Source organism: Poeciliopsis prolifica, unplaced genomic scaffold, assembly GCF_027474105.1.
Source record: "Poeciliopsis prolifica strain line A6 unplaced genomic scaffold, Auburn_PproV2 SCAFFOLD074, whole genome shotgun sequence".
NCBI lineage: Eukaryota > Metazoa > Chordata > Actinopteri > Cyprinodontiformes > Poeciliidae > Poeciliopsis > Poeciliopsis prolifica.
In genome coordinates this window covers 1,284,721-1,312,534 of record NW_026562449.1, presented here as the reverse complement: position 1 = coordinate 1,312,534, position 27,814 = coordinate 1,284,721, and the positions used below count along the sequence as shown (strand labels likewise).

The window sequence follows — 27,814 nt, the reverse complement described above, 5'->3', positions numbered from 1 at the left end:
TACAGTTTTCTGGAAGTTTGTTCCAAATTTGTGGTCCATAGATGCTGAAAGCTGCTTCTCCTCTTTTGGTTCTGGTTCTGGGGATGCAGAGCAGACCAGAACCAGAAGACCTGAGAGGTCTGGAAGGTTGATACAACAACAGCAGATCTTTAATGTATTGTGGAGCTAAACCGTTCAGTGATTTGTAAACTAACAACAGTATTTTAAAATCTATTCTTTGAGCTACAGGGAGCCAGTGGAGGGACTTTAAGACTGGTGTTATGTGGTCTATCTTCCTGGTTCTAGTGAGAACGCGAGCAGCAGCATTCTGGATCAGCTGCAGCTGTTTGATTGATTTGTTGGACAGGCCAGTGAAGACGCTGTTACAATAATCAATGCGACTAAAGATAAACGCATGGATGAGTTTCTCTAGATCTGGCTGAGACATTAGTCCTCTAATCCTGGAGAAGTTCTTCAGGTGATAGGAAGCCGACTTTGTAATTGCCTTTATGTGGCTCGCAAGGTTCAAGTCCGAGTCCATCACTTCTCCCAGGTTTGGGGCCTGATCACTAGTTTTTAGTTGTAATAACTGAAGCTGTGCATTGACTATAGATCTATAGCTCTAGATCGTTCCTCTTTAGGTCCAAAAACAATGGCTTCAGTTTTATTTTTGTTCAGCTGGAGAAAGTTTTGGCACATCCACACATTTATCTGTTCTAAACATTTATTCAGTGATTGGATGGGTTCAGAGTCACCTGGTGACATCGTGATGTAGAGCTGTGTGTCATCCGCATAGTTATGGTAGCTAATATTATTTCCTTTTATAACCTGAGCTAGTGAGAGAATATAAATATTGAATAAGAGGGGGGGAACCTTGGGGTACCCCACATGTGACCTTTGACCTCTTTGATGAGAAGTTTCCAATTGAAACAAAGAAATCCTGTTCTTTATGTAAGATTCAAACCAGTCAAGCACCGAACCGGAGAGTCCAACCCAACTCTACAGTCTATTCAGTAATATGTCCTGGTCGACAGCGTCAAAAGCTGCAGTGAGGTCCAACAGAACCAACCTTCTTTATTAGCTTTTAGAGCTGTAAGTTCCTGGATCTGATACTGCTGCCCCAAAAGCATGTGAGAAAAGATAACAGATTTATAGAAGATATGCAGCATTTTGTTAACAGGTCACTGTTGAAAATGAGACCTTTGACCTCAATCACTTTGACCGGTTAAACAAAAAGACACTAATTGATTCCTCATAAGACAAATTCTGCTCTGTCTCTCTGGTGTCAAGTTCAGTCTGTTGTCCAGGTGAACACCAACAACAACTACTAATCGTCGAGTAGTGACAATAATATTTGCTCTAACTCTGTTTCTATTGAAATTTACAGTAGATGACAGGAGTCTGACTAGTACTGGACATCTGTCCAGATTGAAAAGGAATATTGGAAGTACAGTGCCCTGAGATACTATCTCATTATAATGAGATTTTTTTTTTTTTTTAACAGGGTGGCAGAAACAAAACGGGCTTCCATACTATATAAAGCAAAAATATCCCTCTTGAATATCTTCAATGCTGAATATCTTCAATGCTGAATATCTTCAATGCTGCCATCTTCTGGCGTTAACAAAAATGCCATTCTTTTCCATCTGCCTTTTTCAGCGCGTCCACTTTATCTGTTGACTGTTCATTTATAAAATATAACCGAAAATACGGACAGAACATTAACATCATACACCACAAAACACAAATAAGCACGTATGGAATAATTTATATATAAAAAAGCATGTAACACAATTTCACAACAATTCTCACAAGCATTTTCACAGTATTTAAAATCCAGGGCTGTTTTGGAAAATCAGTCTCCAAAAACCATCCTGAAGAGCCATCTGTGTTAGTCAGACTGCAAGAGAAGAAAATAGATATATGTCTGAATACATATTCGTTAGAATAATTGTAATTTTTTCATATTACATTATGAAAGCTGCCATATTCCTCTGCTTACATCACTGAGGTCCCCCATGTCCGGTATGGCTCCTTTGTTTTCACTGGCCATTTCTTGAATCATCTGACAAAGAAAAAATCATATCCAGGAATTTGTTGCATGTTTGTAACAGACTGATGAATCTTTTCACATTTCATCATGCACTGTAAAAAGAAAACAGTCTAGAATTTTACGGTAATTTAGAGATGTTTCTTTACAGTGTACTCCATATACAAACTTTTATGTGACAGAGCAACACAATGTAGTCCTAACTGTGAAATGGCAGGAAGATACAATTTTCAAAAGTTCTTTTAGAAATATTTTATACGTAAATAGGCTGGATATAAGCCACAACCTCCAGATTCTATTTCGGATTCCTAATGAAATACCATAAAGTCCATAAGAGAAAATTTAAAATTTCATGTTCAGATGTTAGAGTTTCCAGACGAACTGAGATTGAACTCAGCTGCTAAGTAGTTGCAGTTCTAATTGCAGTGAAAATATGGTTCTGATAAATGCTTGGGCTGAATCCAAATACATGCTACATGCAAAATTTTGATATGTAAAGTAAGTGTCATTTCCTTCAATTTTAAAAACCTGCTCTACTCTTTGCTGGTCTATTGCAGGTTTCAGCAAACTTTATAACCCACAGGGCAAGTTTGGAGCTTTTTCTTAATAAACAAAATAATCTGTAGTCATATGAGAGGATTTTTTTCAATTTTATGGACACCTACTATATAAATAGCTTATGTTTTACAGTTAAATTAATTAAATAAAAATGTAAATCTAACTTTTAACAACAAAGAACAACTTCAAACTCTAATGAGGACAATAAACATGTTTTCTTGACTGAAATTTAACTTTTTGCAGCCTAATGACTAAAAGACAAAAAGAAACAAAAACATGATGAATTCCTGGTATCACTACTCCCTTGTGGAAATTTTGAGCAAAGTATAAAAAATACCCAAAATATTTTCCTACATTTTTTTTAACCTTTATATTTTTGAATATTTCTCAGATCTTTATACATTTATGGCTAAAATTATGAAAAGCTACACATGGCCCCAGAGCTGCAGCAATGCAGAGGCCTGGTCAGCTGCATAAAAACCTAATAAAATTCAACAGGATTTTGTGTTGCAACGCTGCAACATGTGAAAACAGCTTAAGCAGAGTGTGGGGCCCACTCACATCCATGTACTGGTCATACTCTGCCTTTCCCTCGTCTTCCTCGTGCTCCCAGTCTCTCCAATTATCAAAGTCTACGGAAATCCAGCTGGGCTGCAGGAGGAGCAACAACAGATTGTTAAACACACAACTCAACAATACAAATGTGTCACATCAATTCAATTTGTGCGATATGAGAGCTTTTTTACTGCTGCTACCTTTGCAGGGTCCTTCTGGAGACGAGGCCATGCAACGTCTGGTTTCACCTTTCTGAGCAAGACGTTGATGGTGCGTTCATGCACTGTCTCTCTGGAGTCCTTGAAAGTGTTGAAAGCATTTCCAGGTCTACATTTAAAGTTGTGTTTCACACATAATATAACAAAGAAGTTTCAAAAGGTGAATGCTTACATGGATTTGGACTTTGTCATAAAAGTGTAGTTCATTGTAGAAGACGTCATCTGTGTCATTTTTGCAGCTGTTTAACAGATAGAAGTTGGGTTAGATGAAAACCGTGTGCGGTTATCAACAGAGTAAATTATACAAACCCACCACAAAATCATTTTGTCTGGCTGGATGTCCACTTGGACATCTGTCGGCTTTTGAACAGCAAAGTTAACGGTGACGTATTTCTTCCTGTCGAACCACAGCGCATGTGCCGGCTGACTATTGAGACACAGAGTCAGTGATGATTTGTTTTATCGGTGTGAAGATTCAAACCCAAAACAAAAGTTCACGCGTGAACAGCTTTTTCCTACTGCACACTAACAGAAAACCAACACCTACCTTACTTCTGGTCTTACAATCTTTGGTTTGTTCATTCTGATTCCTGGAAAAATACAAAGAGCAGCTACTTCTTTTATTTCTTTAAATCACAGAAAAGTAAAAGGCTCGTGTCTCTAGTGTCACGCTGTACGCTCTAACGCAATGACCAGGCCCAAGAAACTATAAATAGAATAATATCAGCTGCTGGGAGTGAGACCACCCACTGCCCCCTCTCTGCCCTTTATAGGCTGCCTGTGGAATACTCCGGAAGGCACAAGCAGTTTCTGGGTTCTACAACACTTCACTCAACCCCCATCTAATCCCCCACTACCCAACCGGGCAGAGCAGTTGGGAGATTTAGGCCAAAAATAACAAAAACAGCTATTAAACTTTGGTGGTACAAAGAGGCCAATGATTATTCACATAGAAAATGGAGCGCCATCACGCTGTGAAACATGCATTGAGACCAGCACACAGAAAAAACATTTTTAGTCACACATAAACTCAAGTTTTAGACTCTTGAGTTTTAAACTCAAAAGAAGAATTTGTGTTTGATGGAAAATGACTGAAAATTCTGCGTTACTGTTTCAAAAATACATATTTGAAAGGCCTGCATAAAGCTTCCAAAGGGTAAGCAATTTTTCAGTTTTGTTTTCATCCTCCCAGTTATCCCAGTGACACATGACACACTTTAGAGGGCAGCATGGTTTGCCCAGGTCTGTGCTGAAGTATGAGGCTGAAGTTGCAACTGTGGAGTTTGTCAGTCTTGTGTCATTGAAAATTATTGCCAATGAGTCAGCAAAATGTAGAATTACATTCTGCATAATTACTGCATACTTGCTGCACAGTAGCACTGTTGCCTTGCAGCAAGAAGGACCTGGGTTCGATTCCTGGCCTGGGGTCTTTCTGCACGGAGTTTGCATGTTCTCCCTGTGCATGGTGGTTTCTCTCTGGGTACTCTGGCTTTCTCCCACAGTCCAAAAACATGACTGTCAGGTTAAATGGTCTCTAAATTCTCTCTAGGTGTGAGTGTGTGTGTGGATGGTTGTTTGTCTTGTCTGTCTCTGTGTTGCCCTGAGACAGACTGGTGTCCTGTCCAGGGTGACCCTGCCTCTTGCCCAGAACTTTAGCTGGAGGTAGACACCAGAACCTCCAGGGACAACGGTGTAAGACCATCGCAAACAACACTCCATGCCAGTAAGTGGCGGTAATCCTATTAACAATTTATTGCCAACCGCGAATAAAACCAACAAGAAGAAGAAAGAGAAGCAGAAGAAGAAGAAGAAGCCCCTGCTGGTATGGAGGCCTGTTGCTTTCGTCACCGGAAATGTAATTCCCTGTTCAGTCTGGGTAGGGATGTGGCGCCAGACTACCCGGGCGAACACAAACAAATTCATGACAATAATCATTAAATAGTGTCTCCCGTCCTTTGTTTCATTGTAAATCAATAGGAAATTTCTGCTTGTTGCTCCAATCTGAGTTGAAAAAGCGTCAATCAAAGGAGACATGCCGCGCACACGACAGGTAAGAAAACAGATACAGCGCCTTGGTAAACACGGTTAGCATTAGCAGAGTTAGCATCAGAGTGCTCCATTCTCCAAGCGGAGAGCTAGAAGGTTCCGCGGTGTTTTGTGTAATAAGTCAGTGATTTGCCACCCTGAATCAAACTTTAGCTACTCATTCAACCAGACAGCGTCAAAACGGCCATTTTATTTGCTTTTCCGTAGTTATGTTTAGCTTTTGTCAACGTTTTCAACCAATGGTGCTATGGTATAGCCTGTGTGGGCGGTATAAACAGAAAACCCATATGCAACATTTAGGGTTTGGTACTACCACAATACAGACAGGCATCTAGATTATATTAATGTGGATTTTATCCAAGATAAATCGGCATTAAGTGAACTTGTATAGTCTTATTAACTGTACGCCGTTAATATTGTGTTTTAGAAGAGTAAATCCAGGATTAGGCAGCAGGGCTAACGGCTAACTACCATAATAATGGGTTACGGAGCTAACAATGCATACCGCTTGGTCTGGTAAATCACTGAGACGCATTTCGGGGAAATTTAAATGAATGAAACAACTGTTTAGTTTTGTGGAAATTGCCAATTAGTTGCAGGTTGAATCCGTAAACAGACAATCAAGCAGCTGATGGTTCCTGTCCAGCTCCATGGCAACACAATGCGTGACAAAGATCAAGTTTGTATGAGTGATGAAAGGATCTCAGCAGTTGGTTCACTAAATTAGAACATAAAGGTTTTTTATATCCGTGTCATAAACTAAGCTCTTTAAATGTTTATTCTGATCGGTATTCTGAAAGGTGTGTGTTGTATTTCTTCTGTCCTGTTCCACCTGATTAAAACACTACATGATAAACTATAATGCAACAACAGCTGGAGGCTGGTAGTGAAGGGTCAGTAACTGTTAGGTAATTATGATCACTTTATTCCTTCCTCCCTCATGTGGACTTAATTCCCCTCTTTCTTTCTGTTCTACCTACACGTGTCCTACCTCCCTGGCATACTTCCTTTTTTGTTTGGTGTCCTTCCTCCCTTCTGCCCTTGTTCCCTTTCTTGTGTTTTTCTCTCCTCTGTCCTTCCTATTTTTGCAGCCTCTCTATCGTTGTATTGTTTGTTCTTATTTCTTTGTGAACTTCAGAATGGGCAGTAAAGAATGGGCAGTCTGGAAAGTTTGGAACCCTGGCTTTCAAATGAATGAGGAACTCTGTCATCAAAAAGGGAAAATGTTCATAGTGATTACTCCTGCTGTTCAGATTGTATAATATTTAATTCACAGTGTGGGTTTTATGCTGTTGAGATTAAGGCACTTCATCCTATAATCTGTCATATTGCTCATATGTAGCTAAACCAAGCCAGTAGCATAAACACCAATCAAACATTCAGAACACAAATTGCAGTAGCATTAACAAATCTAGGTAGAGCAGGAAATAAAGTACACCACAGGGTTTCTTTGGAGGTTAATTTTCTCTCTAATTGTTATAAAAATAGTTTGTGTTTAAACACAGCTTAAATTTAAGCTGCTTTCTCTTGGCAGAGGCCTTTGACTGGGAGTGTGTCTGATGGAACTGAAGACTCCGACTCCTCGGCTGAACGGGAGCAGACCAACAGTTCAGAGAGCGATGGAAACATGCCCAAGAGACAGCGACTCACCAGAGCTTCTACCCGCCTCAGCCAGAGCTCTCAAGGTGGGCTATTATCTCTAGAAGACAGAAACTGAACTATTAAAACTGATACTTGACTTTGTTTCCGTCCTTCTCTCATCAGACACTCCAGATCTGAAGCGTGCTGCGGACCATGACGAATCACCACCGCTCACACCCACTGGAAACGCCCCGTCCTCTGAGTCCGAGCTGGACATTTCCAGCCCCAACGCGTCTCATGATGAGAGCCAGTCCAAAGATCAGGCCAACAGGGACTCGGACAAGGACCTGTCCCATCGACCCAAGCGCCGGCGCTGCCATGAGACATACAACTTCAATATGAAGTGCCCGACACCCGGCTGTAATTCCCTTGGTATGAGTTCAGCTTTGACGAATATTTTTCTACTTGGGGATCTTTTACAGTACTCTGCGTCAGTATTGGAATCCTTGATAAACAGGCAAAACCTTAAAATAACTCAATCTTTTCTAGTGGTTGCATAATCTCAGACTGGAATAAAACCTGCCTTTTAATATTTGTGGCCACAAAAAAAAATTTTTTTTTGCACAAACTTATTTTGCTTATAGGACAGCACTGAGTTTTCTCTTACCAGCAGTTTGGAGCAGATCTATGGTTTGGATCATCTCCAGACCAGGAAGAATCCTGGAGCCTCTGCTCTGCTGCCTTCTGTTTATCTACAACTAAAGAGAAGAAAACAAATACTGTAATAATTGCAGTAGTTACAGTTACATTCATCACTAAAATCATTTATAGAAATGAAATAAAACAACAAAATCAACCTGGCAGAATCCATGTCATCTTAGGTTAAACACATAATTAACTATAGTGTAATATATTCCTTTCACAGCAGGAACTTGCATTGCTTGCAGTTCCCAAAAACATGTTTTATCTGTCCTTTAAAATTCAACAAAAGTATTTAATTTCTCTTCTGTTTCTCAACATGTTATTATTCTTTTAAGATTCTGATAATCGACTTATTTCTCATATTAGACAGAAATCGTAGAACCGTTTGGTGTGTATATGCTGCTGCTGATTCAGATGTTTTGTGTTCCATTCGTTTCTATACCATCACATCCTGGTTTGATTCTAATCATCAGCCTCCGTTTCTTTGATTAGGCCACCTCACTGGGAAACACGAGCGCCATTTTGCTATATCAGGGTGTCCTCTCTACCACAACCTCTCTGCTGACGAGTGCAAGGTGAGGTTAATGACCAACATGGTGTCTTGCGTGCAACTTGATTAGAATTGGTAGTTTAAATGAGTAAGGCAGCACATATGATCCCAGTGAGCTTTAAATCTTCATCTTCTCTTGCCAGGTGAAAGCCGTCAGCCGTGAGAAACAGGAAGAGGAGATGAAGACGCAGGACGAAGGCAATTCACGGCACGCAACTCGCCACCAGGTAGTCTGGATTATTCAGCACCGCTTAGCGTATGTCACAAGGCGGTTGCCATGTATGCAGAAAAAGTGATGTTTGTTTTTGTTCCTGGTCTCTAGACGCCAACACCCAAACAGAGCAGATACAAGGAGCAGGTCGCTGAGATGAGGAAGGGCAGAAACTCTGGGCTGCAGAAGGAACAGAAGGAGAAGCACATGGTATGTTAGCGACATGTGGTCCAACCTCCTATGTGTTTAAAGCTGGTATCGCTGCTTCGTTTTAAAGAGTTGTTGTGAAACCACCGCCTCACTTCCTGTTCTGTCGCCAGGAACATCGGCAGACGTACGGCAACACCAGAGAGCCTCTGCTGGAGAACATCACCAGCGACTACGACCTGGAGCTGTTCAGGAAAGCTCAGGCCCGCGCATCTGAAGACCTGGTAATGCTGTCTGCTTAAAGGGCCAGTATCATGTCAGATCCACGTTTTTGAGCTTTACGTCATTTATAATGTTGTTCCTTTATGAAATCAAACCTGGAGTGTTGCTTTGATGCTTTCATGCATTTTTGAGAAAACCATTCAGCCGTGTAAAACCCAGGCATTTTACCGAGCCCCGCATTAACCCTGCCTTCTAGACACAGCTCCTCCTCAGAGCTGCAGTTTCCAAGCTTCTGAACTTTCGCTTTGCTTCACAGATCAGTCCTCCCCCACTCAGTTCCTCAGACTAGCCAGCAGCAATTAGCAAACATCTGGTATCACTTTTTGTTTGCTGAGCTCTTTATAAGAACTACTTCTCAGAGCAAAGCTGCTACAAATGTTGTTAAAGGTTTAATAGAGGAGCCATGCTGTGCTGACTTCCTGAAGGTGGAGCTTTTAGAAAGAGCACAAGCTTCTTAAAGAGACAGAGGCTCAATTTTAAGCCATTAAATTATGAAGTCAAATTTCTCTTAAGTGACATTTGATATATTCAGCATTTTTATAACAGAGGTAACAAGATTGTGGTCTGAAATAATACCATGTGGTGAAAAATACATAATACCGCCCCTTTAACTAACCATTACATTCAACCCCCAGCATTCACAGTACAGCCCCAGATTATCTAACACACACAACCTTTAAAAGATGAGTTTGTTCTGGTGTTTTTCGTTCTGCAGGAGAAGCTGCGTATCCAGGGTCAGATCACCGAGGGCAGCAACATGATCAAAACCATCGTATTTGGTCGCTACGAGTTAGACACCTGGTACCACTCGCCCTACCCCGAGGAGTACGCACGCCTGGGCCGCCTCTACGTCTGCGAGTTCTGCCTGAAGTACATGAAGAGCCAGACCATTCTGAGGCGACACATGGTGAGATTTCCAACAACACAGAACAGAGCGTTTCTCACACAGGATGCCATAATATTCTTGAGTTTGTCTCTAAAGCTTAGCTGAATATGCTGAACATTTTCTGTATATGTAGAGTTTTTTGTAATGATGCTCTGGCTTCCTATATCCTCTGTTATCAGGCTAAATGTGTGTGGAAACATCCTCCGGGAGACGAGGTCTACCGAAAGGGCTCTATATCTGTGTTTGAAGTGGATGGCAAAAAAAACAAGGTGAATAATGTAACATTTTAATTTAACGTCTTTCTGTCTGTCCTTCTGTCATTTGTCCATTTGTCTGTCTATTTATCCATTTAGTATTGTGGGTTTTTAAAGAGACAGAGGCCCAGTTTCAAAGTGTTAAATTACAAAGCCAAATGTATTTTCAGTTGTGCTATGTGTGCTTTAAAAAGAAGCTGAATAAGGTAATTCTAGTCAGGTCTGATTGAGAGGAGAGCCTCACTGCTCTCACCATTCTATACATGGCTGTTGTTTACATAATGAGGAAACTTGGAGTGACTAGACCCTAAATAAACACTGCCATTGTTGTCATTAAGAAAAAGGTATTTTACAGCACAAATACTAAGATGCTAAAGTATCAGCTCAGAGGAAGCAGGTTTTCCTCTAATCCTCTTCCATCCTGTCTGTGGCGTCCATCATGTCTGCTGTGACAGCTGATCGAACACACAGCCTGTTAATGAAGCTCCATTAGTTTGCCAGACTCCTGGTGTTCTCTATGAACGTCAGACTGGAAAAACAAGAGCTAATAATCCTCATTGAAAGCAGGCTTACTGACAAAGTTTCATTAAAATCAGCTGGTATTTATTCTGTATATTGCTTTAGTCTTCCACCACTGCTTAAAATTGTAAAAAGAATCAAATAAAAACATCCATCTGTCCCTGACTTCCTGCCTTCCAACATTCCATCCTGCTAAAGTTCAGCTTATGACATGAGGACAGCATAGGAATCCTGAGGGAATGTATTCCTTTAACAGTCAGTGTTGGTTCTGTTCTGCCCAGATTTACTGCCAGAACCTGTGTTTACTGGCCAAGCTCTTCTTGGACCACAAAACCCTTTACTACGACGTGGAACCTTTCCTCTTCTACGTGATGACGGAGGCCGACAACACGGGCTGCCACCTAGTGGGCTACTTTTCTAAGGTAAAACTAAACTACTTCCTGTAATATTCTTTAAATATAAGCTTTATGGTCACATAAACTTAATGCTGGGCTGTTGCTTTCCCAGGAGAAGAATTCCTTCCTGAACTACAACGTTTCCTGTATCCTGACCATGCCGCAGTACATGAGGCAGGGATTTGGCAAGATGCTCATCGATTTCAGTACGTAGATGCACCTGGGCTTTTCTTTTAGTTCTTTATTATTCATGAAACAATTGCTCCAATAGGAGACAGTGGGAATAACCTGTGAAGCGGTTTTGTTTTGCTTGTTGCTGTGTCACTGACTGGGCCTCTGTGTTGTCCAGGTTACCTGCTGTCCAAAGTGGAGGAGAAGGTGGGCTCACCGGAGAGGCCTCTGTCCGACCTGGGCCTCATCAGCTACCGTAGCTACTGGAAGGAAGTGCTACTCAGATACATGCACAACTTTCAGGGCAAGGAGATCTCCATCAAAGGTGACGTGTTGGGCAGTTTTGGATTCTCTCTCCATAAAGTCCTAACAGTTTATACAGGCACACCTAAATGAATTAGAATAGCATTAAAACCTGAGTTCATTCAGGTCCAGACATAAAATACAGATTGATTCCACACAGAGATCTTATTCCAAAAAACGATTCTTAATTCAGAACTGTTAGCATGCTGAGAAGTATATAATATAATGTATTCTAATTTGCAACTATTAATGCAAATTCTCTCATTGTTGACATATTTTGCATACACTTTCAGTTTTCACCAGTAATAAACGATAATGTTGTTGCTTTAAGACCATTTTCAACTAATATGGTGATAATGATGCAAGTTTACTCTCTCAAAGATCAATAATCTTTAATTTCTAACATTTAACATTGGAACTGGAAGACATTTTAAATAACCAAAATATGACGCAACCAAAAAGAATAAATAAAGCTGAGATGGATGCCACACACAACTGAAAGCATAAATAAAATGGATGTTGTAAACAAAATTGCCCTTCCGAAAAAATATTAATCATCAGAATGGAAATTATTGAGCTAATTTTTCTTTGTCCTGTGATGAATCCATCTATTTCTTATTATGACAGGATTTCATAAATCTGCCCAATCACCTTAGCGGTTTCTATATTTCCTTTTTTCCCTGGCTGAATGTTAACCAATCCTCTTTGCCCTCTTTCTAATTTAACTTCCTGTTTCACATTTTCATTTTAATAACAGAATTTTCGGCCTCTGAGCAGGTAAAAAACTCTGAGGTTCTGCCATCTTTGGGTCAGGAGGAAGTATAGTTCATCGCAATAATGTCTGGGATCAGTTATTGTAAATAAATTTAACATGACAGGCCCAACCAGTTGAAACTAATTCTTAAATGCAAAATGTTTTATAGTTTTTGGTCTAGTTACTGGTCTGACTTTATTGTTCTCTCAGCAGCATTATTTTAAGTCCGTATACTCCAGTTAGTGATCAATGAATAAATTAGTTGGCAATTATTTAGTGTATTATTTTAATCCGATTATTTGGTTCAGCTCCAATCTAATCGTTTTTTGTTTTTTTTTTTAAACAGCTGAGCTTTGGGGATATTTTGTCAGCTGCAAGTAATAATCATCATGATATAGAAATCAAAATAAAAACTTAAAATGTATGTGAATGGAGGTACAAGGTTTCCCCCGGAAAAGTTGCTTATTCTGGTGGGTGGGACGCTCGGGCAGTCATTCATCCAGCCCGTCAGGTTTTTGAGTTAAAACATTTTTAATGTTGAAATTTGAAAATATCACTCGATAATTATGTGTTATTGAAAGACTGGAAGATCAAGTATAACGTCATAAAAAATCCAAACATTTTAAAAGACTTAAATAAATAAGCAATGCTTAGCCTGGTGAGGCACAAGTAAAGTCTGGTGGCCCGCCAGGCTTACATTACACTGGGGGGAAACCCTGAACCAGTCTCTAAACTAAATCATTCATGTAAGTTTGTATTGTGTGTTCAGAGATCAGTCAGGAAACGGCAGTGAATCCGGTGGATATTGTGAGCACCCTGCAGTCCCTCCAGATGCTCAAGTATTGGAAGGGGAAGCACTTAGTACTGAAACGACAGGTGAGATCAACTGGTTTCTACCTAGTGACACCAATTTCCTGTTCAGTTACCATCAGATTCTGTTTCATAAATGTGATTCCACCTGTTTGAGCGCCTTCTCCATTTCCTCCCAGGACTTGATCGACGAGTGGAAAGCGAAGGAGATCAAACGAGGTAACAGCAACAAAACCATCGATCCGAGCTCGTTAAAATGGACGCCTCCCAAAGGGACATAAAGCACAACACCCTCAGGCTACTGAACCTTCACTACCAGCCTCCAAAACCACAAGTAGCCTAAGACCTTTGACTCGTCAGTGAAGATCAGTGTTACTTTTCTTTTACTCGTGTATCCAGATCATTTCTCTGCATCTTTTTATGTCCGTTTCTATTCTCAGCATCATGAATTGAAGCATTTACAGCTAGAGGAAGAGTTTTTGTGTTTTTAAAGGGCCTTTGTCTCACTTTGTTGTGAATGTTAAATGGGTTGTCCTGGTCTGGTGGAGGGACATGAATGTTCCACTTTGCTCACAGATGAATTGAATACATAAAGACATTCGGCAGCATTTCCAGATTTCTTTTTTTTTAATTACAATTTCTTTCAAATAATGTGCATCATGAAGATGGTAATTATTCCTGTTTGGCATGGTTGGAAAAAAAAGCAGGGTGAAATTTTTTTACTAAAAAATATTTTTTATAGTCTTTGGTTGGTGTAAACGTTGTATAGATGTTTTTCTTTTTCCCCCATATGTCTGATTAGTACAAGAATTGCATCCATTCCTTTAGGGAACCTGCAAAATAAATGGGAAAAAAATATCAGATTTTTAGTTTAGAGAGGAAAAAAAGATATGATACTGAAAGTAAGCCAAGCTCAGGTTTTTTGTACTGCTGCGGTCATACCCTGCTGGGACGGTCCCTGTGGATGCCGGGTCTCTCTGGTTGCTGCAGAAGGATTCACTCCGCTCACAGACTCTGAAACAAACAGAACTCATCTGAACGGGACCACATGCGCTTGGTGATCCGCATCGCTTCTACGTGTTCATCCGCTTTTTAAAAACCGTCTACCAATAAAGCTGCCTTGATATTTTCACCTTTCGCTTCACTTGTGTTTTTAACAGTTGCTCACCTCCACTGGAAACTCTTTGCCCCATCAGATCCATAAATGCAACCCCCATGTTTCCTACAAAAAGAAAAGAAAAAAAAAATTTCTTTAAAAACATTTTTTTTAAAGAAATCATTTTAGAAAATAATACTCTTAAAATAAAACTCTTGGAAGTTTGCACCAGCACACAAAAAGTCACGACAAAACCCCCCAAAATTAAAAAAATGAAATTGAGGGGAACAGATCATTAAAAAAAAGTGATATAAAAAAGAAGAGCTCAATTTACTCACGCCTCTTCACTTGAAACGGTTTCTTCGTCACTGTGAAGAAATCAAACCAGATCATCTGAATGATGCTGCAGGGTGAGATTTGTTGAAGAGATCAGATGCTACCTGCTCTTTTTCCCATCAGGCCGTAGAAGCGAAGAGCTTTGGATCTTTTCATCAAGCTGTCTATAGGGCTGCTGTCCACAGCAGGCTCATACTGCCAGAAAAATCAGGCATTGGCTTACACTTAATGATGCAAGAATCTTTAAAATAACTGAAATAAACCTGTCATTCTGACCTGCCAGTGTCTGGACAGCCTTCTCTCGTCTTCGACGCCACTTGCCGATCCTTTGGAAGTTTGCACCAGCACACAAAAAGTCACGACAACGAGCTGGATCTTCCAGTTCTCCATGTTTTAGTCAGGGAGAAAATGTTTCTGCTCAGGTTCTCAGCGATGTTTTAAATAAAACGCAGCGATGTCTGATGAACCAGTCTTCTGCTCCAGGCTGTATTTATGTCCTTAAACGCCCCTCGCTCTGCAACCCCTCCCCTTTAATCATAATTATCCACGCATCACGTTTTAGATGTGTAATGTTTCATAAATGTCACATTGATTCAGTTGTATAAGGTCTGGACTTTTTCATTCAGTCTTTACTGTTAGTAAAGGTGAAAATCTTTCATATGTTATATTACAGGTTATTTTATTCTGCTTTAGACAGTGTCATTTAAAGCTTTATAAACAGCAGGGAAAAAAATCATATCCGAACTCAAATATTTACTTTTTAAGCTCATTTCCAGTTTTATTAGATATTTGTAAATGCCTGACGTTACATAGCCAGTGGTTCCTTATGTTCATTGTTCCTTTAATCTCATGGAGACAGGCAGACGCCTGCCTTTGCTGTTTATATAATTTATCTTTACAGATTTTATTGTTCTATCGACTGACTTGGTCAACGGATGTCATCTGATCTGAAGTGTTATTCTGCTGTCATGATCAAATACAAGTCAGTTTATTTGAATGGCACATTTCAGCAATGAGGCAGTGCAAAGTTTACATCACGTGTTTTTTTTGTTGTTGTTTTTTTTAAATAATTTTTATCTGACTTTGTTTTACCAGAATCAAAACCAATTAAGACTAAAGCTTAATGGGTTAATAGAGGCAACAACAAAGCCAACATGAAAAAACAGGAAGAAAATTTCTTGAGGCAGATCTGTGAAAAAAAAATTAAGCTGAAGAAATGTCTGGAGAAATGCACCTCTCCATCCAAAAACAACCAATCAGAGCCAGGGGCAAGATTCAAGTGCTGTCAATCAACGTTATGCAGACACTGTTCAATGTGCTAATGGTAGATAAATAACTTATCTTTACAGGAAAACTGTTTATATCTGCTGTGAAAGATGGCCATGCTAACTAGCATTAGCATTCACAACAGGCTCTGCTGACCGGGAGAAGCTGTAGCATAACAGAGAGCAAGGGGACGAGTGAACAGCATGCACACGGGCATGATTGACAGCCCTCTGCAAATTCCCAACTCCCCCAAACTAGCCAGTAGAAATTAGCCAACACCTGGTGAACTGAATATCAGCTGAGCTCATTATAAGAGCTACTTCTCAGAGCAACAGTAAAAATGTTATTAAATGGTTAATAGAGGAGCCATGTTGTGATGGTGGAGTTTCAGAAAAAGCAGTTTTTAAAGCGACGGAGGCCCAATGTAAGGTGTTGAATTACCAAGTCATATTTCTTTTAGGTCATATTTAGTAGATATACAATTTTAATAAAAAATGAAGATAACATAGTAACTTGATTATGCTGTAAAATGGCACTATGTGCCTAGAAGATGCATAATACTGTCGCTTCTTCTATCACTGCAGCCACAGAAATTTCTAGAGAGGTAATTACGTGAGGATGTGTGTGCTGTGAGGACACCCACTTGAAACAAAGCTGACAACAAACATCAAATGCTTTGATCCCCACACAGGTGCTTCCACAAACAAGAAAAGCCTGCAGCAATTACACCTGAAAGGCAATTACACCTGAACAGCCCTTGTGTGCATGTGTGTATGTAAGCGTGTGTGTATGTGTGTTCTTGACATGGAGAGGTGAATCAAAAGAAATCCCATCCGCAGGATCTGCATATGAAATGGCTGAGTCTCAAAAGAGGCCCTATAATGGCAGGACGCTGCAATTCAATGTGATGCAGTGAGAGGAGGTAGTGGGGGGCCATGTTCCCCGATTCTGATTCTCCTCAGAGAGCTGAGGCTCAACTTAACCTGAGCTTTAATTTCCTTCCAGATCAATTCACGGAGGCAAAGGAAGTACTGGTGAAGGGAATAGATGTCTGTCCTTCATGTTGGACATTCCTGACAGGTTGAGATTTTGTTTTAACCTGGTTTTTATATCCTCTTGGGGATCTGTCTACATTGTGGAGTTGGGGACCACAATGTCCCCTCAAAAAGCAGTGGGGACCACTGCTTTTTGAGGGGACATTTCTTGGTCCCCATGAGGAATGAGGAGAAACACTGTTTTTGGGTTTGGGGTTAGGTATGTGATGGTTCGGGTTAGGGTTAGGTTGTAGAAAATGAATATAAGTCATGTTCATATCCTTATTGAATGAACATCAGTCTCTACCATGACTGCTTGTCCTTTTTTAAATAAATCCCTGTTGATCTAATGGTTAGCTTTGAACCCTTCAGTCATCTGTTTCTCCTTTTAATTAGAAATGCTGTTCCACTTCTATAAATCTCTTCTCTCCTTTTACTCTGACATGCAGTGAGTCAGCTCTGTAGGCTTTTCTCATATTGCAGCTACAACACGGCCCTTAGTCTACTGTGTTTTGCTGATCATCACCAGAAAAGGAAATTGTACATGACAGATGAAAATATGAAACATCTGTGCATGGTTTTTCTCAGGCTGGAACTAATAGGAACCAGTGTCTTTTCTGTCGTTTACGGCTTTACATCAGCGAGTTTGTGTGACATCAAAAGGCCACCATGTTCTCTGTTTACCAGGGCTTCTCTGAAACCGACCGGCCCGGTTCTCAGACAGTGAAGTTGGACATATTTTACAGGTGACCAAAATCTGACAGAAGAATCCAAAGTTTGAGCTAACGTGGTATATTCACCTGTTTTGATAAAGTTCAGTCTCTCTGGACAGTTCTGATCAATTTCATTGTTTGAAATCCTTTTGGTTCTAGCCTCTCTTCAGTGTCTCTGACTGGATCTTTCTAAACTTGCCAAGGTCAATAATATTAATGACATAACAAAAAAGATTCTGTTGGAATTGTAGTTGCAACAGATCTACAAATCAGGTGAATTCAAATAAATTTTACTCAGTTCAGTGTATCCTAAAGGGAAATTAAATGTTGTAACTCATCATCCAGGAATCTTTAAAGACTAGCAGTAGAACGTGATGCTGTGGGAAGGAAGAATATCAAATAGCAGTCAGTCTTGTAACAAATCAGAAAATCCTCTGACTGAAGACTGTTTCTGTATGACAGTCTCATGACTTTGATGACATCCTAAAAGCTCAAGTGGCAGCAGAGACGAGATTCCACAGCAGCCTGTCTTGGGTGACGCCACCAGCTGTTAGCAAGCTCTGCTAATCTGCCTCGTTTGCTTTTGCTTCTCTTCTTTAATCCTCTGTCTGGTCATATGGTTAGAAAGCCGAGCAGACGTTGGAGTTTAGAGCCTCCTTCACTCTCTGCTCTTTGGTTCCTGCACTGCATCCATGAAGCCTCCTTTTAAATCTCTTTGGGAATTGATGTTGTTGTTCAGATACAATTTGAGCTTTTCAGATGCTAATCAACTGCTCCCAGTTGTAAAAACAATAATAACCAGTCATAGAAATGAAATAAAATGGGTCCTTGTCAATTGCAAAATTCATATTGTGCTTTACACACATACACACACGCCCACACACCCCCACCCACACACACACACACCCATACCCACGCACGCACGCATGCACACACACACCCGCACATGACTACTTTTCCAAGGAAGCTACCTGTTCACCGTCTTTTGCTGGAACTGAAACATCTTGACCTTCAATAAATTCAGCAAAGAAATTCAGGTCGATGTGAGGTTCTGGTTCAGGGAAGACTTTCCAAATTGTCTTCTTTCCTCTGCTGGGTAAAGATGCCTCATTACTTGGATTTTCCGGCAGAGGACCGTTATTGACGTCACCATTTTGTGTCAAAACCGTTAGATCCACACAAGCATCTGACTCGGGGAAAGATTTCCATAATAGTGGCGTCTTCTTGATGCGCTTCGTCTTTGTTCTCTGTTTCTCCCTTTTTTCATCCACTTTCTTCTGGGATTTGGAAATGGATTTCTGTTTGGTGACCAGCTATGTAGAAATCACAGATTCTTCTTTAAAAGACTCCTTTTTCAAGGAATCTTTCTGATCACCTTCTTCAGGTAGAGAAGTGTCCTGCTTATTAACACTTTCAGCACAAGACTTAAAGGACTGTTTCTTCTCTGGTGTCTCCTGCAGTACGGAGATCGATTCCTGTTTGGTAACAATTGAAGCGTCTTCCGATCCAGTACTTTCAGCTGCAGTCCTTAGATCAGCAGGTCCATGTTTCTCCAACCAGATATGAAATGGTATCTTTTTCTTCTTGTGGCGCCTGGTCGTTGGTGGCTGTTCCTTAGACTTAGAGGGCTGTTCCTTCTCTGCCATATCGATCGTCTCCTGCACTCTAGCGATGGACTCTTCTTCACTCACCAGTGACTCGTTCTGCTTTTCAATATTTCCTGCAGAAATCTCTTGGTCAACAGGGACGTGTTCCTCCAAGCAGGTTTTAAATGGTACCTGCTTCTTCTCATTGGACTCACTCTCAGGTGTCGGTCTGTCTCCTTGTTGATCCACTGTCTCCTGTGCTTTGGCAATCGATCCTTTTTCAACCACCAGTGAAGCGTCCTGCTGTTTGATATTTTCAGCAGAAATCTTTAGCTCCTCAGGCGCGTACAGCTCCCACCACACTGCAAATGACACCTTCTTCTTCTTGCGCTTGGGTGGCTTGGGTGGCTGTAATTCCCTTTCGACAATATTGTTGAATTCAACCTCTTTGACTCTCGGCTGGTTGGACTCCATTGTAACCTTTGCTTGTTTCAGGTTCTACGATAAATCACTTCTCTAGAAATGCAGTAAAGATTTGATGTCAATCTCCAAAAGAAATGAGCATCAAACAAAGTTGAAAATCTTACTGTGAACTGCGAAATAAATTCTCAAGAGACAAGTATCACCAACGGCTGCTAAACGCTTGTGATGAAAGTAGATCTATGTGAGGAGCTTATAATCATTGGTGATGTCAGAATTCTGCTTTTGGAGTTATATTGTTATGTCACATTGTGATGTCACAGCAATCTTGCACCTCAACAGACTGAAATTGTTCTGAAATGTTCTATTTCAGAATCATATGCCACTTTGTAATGGTCCACCTTTTGAAATAACCATAAAGTATACAGCAGTTTGTGTTTCTAATGTGTCAAGTAGGAGACTTTAAGGGTTAATCATTTTTGCATGAAAACAAAAACCTCAATAAAGGAATGTTTCACAAAAACAGTAATCATGATGTCTAGACAATGTATTTAAGCAAAACAAAACAAAAATGTGTATTTATCAGAAATACATAGAATTACACATGGATGTTAGTGAACAACTGTTGAATAAAAATACAGTAGACCGTAAAGTCATGTATAAATCACTTTATTTTGAAACTCTCACAAGAAAACCTGAAGATCCCAAAAACCAGGTCTTCTTTTGACCTTATGTAGTTCCATATTCTCCACTATTATTAATAATTTTGGTGTGTCCCAGTGTAAACAGTCTTTTCGAGGCATTGTGAAAGTATTTGTCCTGAGTTAATGAATGAATGAATTTGGTTTGTCACATTTCTAAGCTTTAAAAGTTTCCCTTTCTGCCCACTTTAAAGTGTTTTGGGCTAAATTGTAAGTAAGAAATTATTTTTTTCTTGTGTGAAATAAAAGTTGAACTAAGTGACTAATTTGTTGAATGATTGTTTAATATTAGAGATGCAGTGTCGACCCAAATGTTCCTGATTGCAGTTAGTATTTATATTCAGCAGGTGGCAGTGTTGCCCAACACATATATTCAACATCTTCCGTGTTTCTGGTCACACAGCTAAAATCCTGCCATCATCTTACTAGGCTCTATAAGTTTTACAACGTTTTTTTTTCTTTTTGCCTTTTGTTTTGTTTTGTCTCCATGACTGACATGCAGGAAAATGAAAGAATATGTCTGTTTTGTTTTGATCAATGTCACACATGTTGCAAATTGTGGTTAATCTTTGTGGGCAGCTTTTGTTCATTTTTCTTTGCTCTCTTTGTGCCAACATGCAATATTTTGCCACCTCAAACAAATGTGTTTATATGTTGTTTGAGTGGCATTAAATAACCCTTATTAAAAGCTGAAAACATGATTGTGGCAAAATGTGAAATTAGCTAAAACCACATGACAGATGAATTCTGAACACATTTTTAGATCTTTTGGTACAAGTTTAAAATATACACTGCATGATTCTTGCTGTTTATTATTTGTCCTGGTTTATAGTTGTAAAAGATGCAACCTTTTATTTTCTAAGCAAGGTTTGCTCTCTTTTAAGTTAGTTAAGATGACCACAATCATCAGTTTTTGTTAAATGGTAGGAAAACGAGACATAACTTTTTAGTAGTTGTTTTTATACACTTGGGAAAAAGACAGATTTCTCCCAATTTGGTAGAGTCGCCTTTAAACTGTTTGACTTGGGTCAAACATTTTGGGTTTCCTTCCACCAGTTTATAGTTTCCTGGAATTTTGACCCATTCCTCCTCAAAGTCCTGCGGTAACTCAGTCAGGTTTGTACGCTGTCTTGCTCTTAAACCTTTTTTTGTTTTAACCACACATTTGGCTTTCAGATGACGAATCTTAAATTTTGACTTTGTTGTCCCTAAGCCACTTTGAACCAACTCAGTGGTACTCTGTGGGTCATTGCCCATCTTGAACCATTTGGTTCCAAGCTCTAACTGGCTGATGTCCTAAGATGCTGCTTTAACACAATGTTAATTTCTCTTGATGTCATCTATTTTGTGAAGTGCACCAATCCTTCCAGCAGCAATACAATGTGACAGTTAGAATAATGCACTCAGGTTTGCATTTTCTGCCTTTTCTTTTCAGATGTTGCAGTTGTCATTATGGTCAAGCCAAACACAGGATCAATTTCCAGAAGCTAATATCTGTGCTTCTCATTGTTTTAGCAAACTGTGTTTTGATTTTTAAATGCTGGGTCTGCAGTTATGGCTTCTTCCTTGGTCTTCTTCAGGTCTTTTGCTTTTGTTCTGGGGTTGGTCAACACTATTTCACAGAGGAAAGGAGCAGTGTCTTCATTCGGCTCAATGATCAGATTGAATCATTTAACTGAATTACTTTGAGTTTCCTGCAGTGTCACAGATGAAAACGCTGTGTTGGAGGTGATGTCCTACAATACATTTTACTCAGATGTTGTGAATCTGAAGCGTACAAATCCGTGATGTGCTTTAAGCTGTGCAAGTCTTAGTGTATGTAAACTTCTGAATTTAAAGAAAGTAATAGATAATTTAGCAATGATACATCATTTTGAAAAATGCCACTGACCAAAGACAGTGATGATGTTCAAACGATTCCAATATAGGTTCCCTAATATTAATGATCTCAGCATTTATTGTGTTTGCAGTTTGAAGTCTAACAGACTTCTGCTGCAGGCTGATGTGCTGAAGGACTTCCTAACAGAACAAAGAATGACTTCTTCGTCTTTACAGCTGTGAAAGTCAACCTTGTTTTTTTTTAAAAGCGACTATAAATCAAGTCTGGCGTTTTCAGTTTTGCACTTCTTCTGAAATTCTCCTCGCTCGCTCGCTCCTCAAGTTGTTTTTCCCATTTGCTGCCCTGTGGCACTTTAGTGTGGTTTCTGCACAGAGAGGCATAAATTCGGCTCCCCAAGGCTCACCGAGGATGAAATACCACTGTCTGCTCTTGCATGCTCAGACTGGGGGCTTCGGGCTGGTACTGTGGCCCGCTCTGTCTCTACGGCTCCATGAGACTGGCTGGTGTCATGGGATCAGCTCAGCCACAAGGAGCATGGGATGTTTCTCGCTGTTCCAACAAGCGCCGGAGTTCCTCACTGCAAAGTCTCTCGAGAGGAAACGACTGCTTCTTATATATGACAGCTGAATGTTGAGGGGAGATCTGAGAGCCGTTTCACCTCCTCCACACACTTGTTGTCTTTCTTTAAAGAAGTTTGAGATAAAACTTTATGAATTAGCTACATGAACTGTCCCTTTTTATTCTTGCTAAGTTTATTCTTCCAAAATTAGTTCTGCAACTAAGTTACACCGTTGGTTTTCTCCATTGCATTTTGTGTTAATTGCTGCCAGTGTTTTCTCGTTCACGTCCTCTAATGGGACTTTTCACTAGTAAATTGACTTCCAACACTGGCATGCTGCCCTTCATACATGTAGAGCATTCACTGAAACAGGTTGACGCTTATTTGAAAATGTTTCCTGTGAAGAAGTAGTTGGGATAATTTCCCCAAACAGCATGAACCGAGTAGCTGTCCAGGTTCACATTGTGCTGTGCTGTGGATTATTTAAAAACGTGTATGCCACGGTAAGTGCGCACCATGTAGTCAGAGGCTGAAAGAGGCATTTTTCACTCATGAGGACCAAGAGACACAACAGCTACTTCATAGAGAAAGTTGTTGCGAAGTTTGAAGAAGCGTTCAAAGGTTGTATCCAAAAACTTTGAACTAATCAATTCAGGAGGGAGAGTATTCACAAAACTGGTCATTAAAGCTGCAGCGTTTTATGTTATCCAGGCACATAGTGCCATTTTATAGTACAATCAACTATGTTGACTTCAGTTGTTATGAAAAATTATGTGTATATAAATTATAACTTAAAAGAAATGTAATTTAAAGCCTTGAAATTGGGCCTCTGTGTCTCTTTAAAAACTTCTGTTCTTTCTGAAACGCAGAGTCCAGGAAGTCATTACAACATGGCTCCTCTATTAAACTTTTAACAACATTTTTACCAGCGTTGAATTGAGAAGTAGTTTGTATCAAGAGCTAAACAGATACCCAGTTCCACCAGGTGTTTGCTAATTGCTGCTGCTAGTCTGAAGGAGCAGGCTGGGGGAGCTGAGGGCTGCTCCGTGAAATGGAAGTTTGGAAACCTGGAAATTACAGCTCCAAGGAGGAGCTTTGTCCTCAAAGATGGGGCTAGATCCACCTGGGCGCTTTGCACAGCTTAATGGTTGCCATGGGAGGGTCAAAGATTTCTCAAACATACATGCATATGAATAAAATTATAGCATGAGATACAGCTCAAAAAAGTTGATTCTACATAACACTGCCCCTTTAAGAAAGAGTGAAAAGACAGTCTGAATTCCAGTTTGCTAAAGTCACATAGAGAACACAACGACATGTGGAAGAAGGTTCTCTGGTTAAACTAGACCAACAGAAAACATTTTGTCCTAAATGCAAAACACTGCCAGTGTTGTTCAAACTCCAGTCTTGTAAGGACAGTGACCTACATTTTCTAGATGAGGCCCTGGTCCAGCACACCTGAATCAAATGACTGAATCACCTCATCAGCATGTAGATTTGTGGACAAGTTGTCTAGAATCTTGCTAATGACCCAGTTATTTGATTCAGGCGTGCTGCATCACAGTGAGCAGTGGAAAAAACACTGAACACGCCGTTCCCACGGTGATTTATTATGGTGGAACAATCATGCTGGGGGAATGTGTTTTTAAAGCAGCTACAAGGAAGTTGCACACTACAAATTGAACACAAATGTATGCTGCACTTTTCAGATTCAATAGTAGCGTTGCTGAAAATCAGGCTTCTTTTTTCTGTTACTGTTTGCACGACTGTGCTTTGGTTTGTCCCACGATGTCCTGATACAATTCATTCAGGTTTTTGCTTGGAGAACAATGTGGATATTGGTATTGTTCTAGGTAAATGTGACAATGACATGCACTGTTTACAGTCGGTGACAGGAGGAACAATCTGGACTCGGTCACACTTACAGAACCCTTCCAAGCCTCTACAACCTGAACACCGGCAGCAGCAGAGCTGCTTGGTTAGACCAGGCCTGACAGATGACGTTTGAGTGCTGGACAATCAGCTGCCACAAACCCACGGGATTAAGAGATGGATGGCTGTGTACAAATGATTACGGAGAGAGGATCTAAACAACGGCATCCTGCCTGACCGCATCGTTATCCGATCTGGTTTGTGTGCTTTATCAGAAAATATGTGAGAAGACAAAGGAGAAAATCTTCTCTTTACACCCTGAGTTACAATGATAAACATGTCTATTCAGAGGACCTGATGGATGGAGACAGTAGATTATGTGTTGGTTAAGAGCTGATTCCAGTTAAGTAACTGATTTCTTCTTTTGTTTAAACAAATGCATAATTTCCATGAACAGGAAATTAACCGCAGCCCAGTAAAAGCTTGATGCTCTCACTGATTCTGTAGCTGTGCTACAGATCCGGTTCGGTGACGCCTGGAGGAGGTTTAGGGTTAGGTTGTACCAGAGAGCTGAGAGACTCTGTGTTTCCATGAGTCAGTGATAACCTGTTAATGCAAGGCCGGCATGATGAATTCAACCAATATTGATTCATATCATACATCTGTATTTAACTGAAACTAAAAATCAGTTTTAGCACTGAGTAAAGATCACACATCAAGGCAACAACAGTCGCCTTACACTATTTAGTCAGTCTGTTTATAGGCTAAACCAGAATGATAGAAAGTTAGAAGGAAATTGAATGAAGATACCGGCAAAAATCTGAATGACTTGTAATGTCGTCCTGAACAGAGTCAGGATTAGGAATGCTGCTTTCTTATGAATTTTGGTTTTCCTTCAGGCTCATTTGTCTCAGTTCCAGTTGATCAGATTAATTTAAGCAAATAAAGCGCAGATGTGACTGGTAGTTTTTTTTGTGCCTAAACTTCTGGCTTATGAAAATCAGCACACATCTGACTAGCATGGGTAACAGAAACAGGTCATTGTGTCATGTCTTGAGAAAAAAACATTTCAGAGTTTCAAAAGTCAAAGAAAATTCTGTTTTTTTTATAGAAAATTTCTGAGATAAATCTGAAAATTTTGAAATTTTTTTCTATCAAATTTTCAACTTCAAATTAAAAAATATTCTAAATTTTTGGGTGGAAACTTATAACTTTTTTTTTTTCGATCTACACATCCCTAATAGACTATCGTACATTTCTGTTATGTTCATAATTTGCTGGATTGTTTTTTACTTGGTTATCACCAATTTTAAGAATTTACTGCATGTATATAAAATAATGTGGCATAATATATATCCATGTGATGCATGTTCATGTTTAGCATCTGGATAAGTGCGATGTAAACCTGCTTCTAGGTCATGGCAGTAATTCCTACGGTGTTTAAATTTGGCTCTCTTGCTGGTTCAGCTGTGCATCAGCCGCCGCTGCCTCAGTATGATCACGCCTGGTGTTTACCAGCCTCTCTGCAGCGCTCATCTGTTGGCTGTGAGGTCATGGGGTCCCCAGAGGGCCGTACTTATCCCAGTTACCAACGTTCTTGTTTGCTGGGCTCTTGTGGCTTCTCCAGCACTCTCTCCTCATGGCGAGGCCTCCTTCTGGTCAGATATGCTTACTTTGTCTTGGAGCCAATCACCATTTCTTTCCCAAAGCCTCAGAGGTTCAAAAGCCAAGTGCATAATTGCTCTTTAAATCAATCTGCAAATCTCGCGGTATCCAGGCTCGCAAACAGCCTGGCCTGGAAGAGTTTACTCGCACCGTCTGTCCGCAGGCGCATTTAGAGGCGCAGAAAATGTGACGGCATTCTGGAGGAAATGATCTACGAATTAGGAAAGATAAATTCAATTACATGCCTGCGGTCTCCATACATTTCCCATTAGCGTTGGTTGAGATTGGGCCTTGCTGGGTATCATTGTGCTCTTGTGGCTGTGATTGTGGCGGCAGGCCACACAGTGAGGAAACGGCTCAGTTTGTGTGAGACAGCAGAGACAGAACAGCAGTGTCACCTTAAAAAAAGACTAAACAGACGGGACTCATCTCTGTCTCTCCACCTTAATAACAGCTTCGCTACACATACGCACGCACATACACGCACGCGCACACACACACACGCACGCGCACACACACACACACACTGACGCCCAGGGCTTTATGAGTCTTCTGTAATACATGCTGTCCTGCTTAGTACTCCAGTCTCTGTCTCTCTTCCGAGTCTTCTGTCTCCCATCTTCTTCCCACTTGATGTCTCTCTCTCTCTCTTTCTCTCTCTCTCTCTATCTCTTCACTCCTCCCACTCCTCCTCCTCTCCCTGCTGTATTTGCAGTCAGCTTTAGTGCCAGACACCCTGAGGCAGCGGTAGCGCCAGCAAGTCTTCCCACCTCTGTTTTTGTGGTGGAAGATGACATGTCGAAGCTTTGAAGGGCTGAGGAAGGGAGGGAAAAGGGGGAGGGAACGAGGAAGGGAAGGAGGGAGGGTGCACATCACTCAGTGCAGAGGGAAAAGCGAGGGACCCGGAGAGGGAATGTCATGTGGCCTGCAGTCCGCCCAGATCCTCTCGCTCTGCCACTCTTTTCTTTGCCTGTCTATGTGGGCAGGAATGGCGACAGGAAGCAACTCCCCTCCTCCGTCCTTCTTCCATTCATCCTCTCTTCACTCACTTGCCCCTCATGTCATACCCCGTCTTTTTTCCCTCCTCCACTTCCCATGTTCCACTCCTCTTTCTCTCTCTCTCCTGTCTGGTCCTAGTTTCTGTCGTGTGAATTTTCCGAACTGCGTTTTCTCTCCATCCGTCTCTCACTGCTCCTCAGTCAGTCAGTCAGTCAGTCAGTCAGTCAGTCAGTCAGTCAGTCAGTCTCAGGCACCCACAGGCGTGCCCCTGCATCATAACTCACTCTGCGTTGAAGTGTGCTAAGGTGTGCTGAAGTGTAAACTGTGACTGAGCTGCAGACAAAACATGTTTGATTTCAGATCCTCGGGCATTACTCATCCTGTTCGTGAGAGCAGAGCGCATCAGCATTTTCATTTCTTTTCCATAGGAAGATGCCATATCAGGTCTCACTGTTTGCAGAGTATCACTAAAACTAGTTAGCGTAGCCACAGATAGCAGTGGGTAAACAGTTTTCCTGTAACAGTAAGTAGCTCCTATTAGCACTTTGTGCAGCAGAGCGTAATTTGGCAGCAATAAGCCCTTCCTCCTGGCTCTGATTGGTTGTTTTGGTGAATTTCTGTAGATGGACCACAGGAGAAAGCAGAGGAGCTTGATTTTTCACAGATTATCTGACTCATGTTATATAGTGTAAATAAATGATGAATCTTAAGACATATGCTTAAAACAAACATTTAGAAAAGTTATGTACTGCTCTT

The 27,814-nt window shown here is 40.6% G+C and overlaps 3 protein-coding genes across 3 annotated transcripts; 1 reads left to right on the top strand and 2 right to left on the bottom strand.

Moving 5' to 3' along the window:
* Positions 1–1,727: 1,727 nt before the first annotated feature.
* Positions 1,728–6,032, bottom strand: ptges3l (prostaglandin E synthase 3 like). The gene is made up of 8 exons (XM_055021265.1): positions 5,912–6,032; positions 3,908–3,950; positions 3,674–3,787; positions 3,533–3,599; positions 3,343–3,441; positions 3,149–3,238; positions 1,982–2,044; positions 1,728–1,879 (listed from the first exon to the last, which is right to left on the bottom strand). Exons 2-8 carry the CDS (start codon positions 3,940–3,942, stop codon positions 1,871–1,873), a joined length of 477 nt encoding a protein of 158 aa, XP_054877240.1. The 5' UTR covers positions 3,943–3,950; positions 5,912–6,032; the 3' UTR covers positions 1,728–1,870.
* On the top strand, positions 5,209–14,103 carry kat7b (K(lysine) acetyltransferase 7b). Its single transcript, XM_055021261.1, has 14 exons — positions 5,209–5,410; positions 6,941–7,091; positions 7,171–7,419; positions 8,182–8,264; positions 8,383–8,466; positions 8,562–8,660; positions 8,771–8,881; positions 9,595–9,786; positions 9,945–10,034; positions 10,820–10,960; positions 11,046–11,139; positions 11,283–11,429; positions 12,931–13,037; positions 13,151–14,103. Exons 1-14 carry the CDS (start codon positions 5,393–5,395, stop codon positions 13,250–13,252), a joined length of 1,668 nt encoding a protein of 555 aa, XP_054877236.1. The 5' UTR covers positions 5,209–5,392; the 3' UTR covers positions 13,253–14,103.
* si:ch211-131k2.2 (uncharacterized) lies at positions 13,720–16,766 on the bottom strand. The gene is made up of 6 exons (XM_055021266.1): positions 14,680–16,766; positions 14,508–14,598; positions 14,406–14,435; positions 14,140–14,193; positions 13,914–13,985; positions 13,720–13,804 (listed from the first exon to the last, which is right to left on the bottom strand). Exons 1-6 carry the CDS (start codon positions 14,791–14,793, stop codon positions 13,770–13,772), a joined length of 396 nt encoding a protein of 131 aa, XP_054877241.1. The 5' UTR covers positions 14,794–16,766; the 3' UTR covers positions 13,720–13,769.
* Between the last annotated feature and the right edge of the window lie 11,048 nt (positions 16,767–27,814).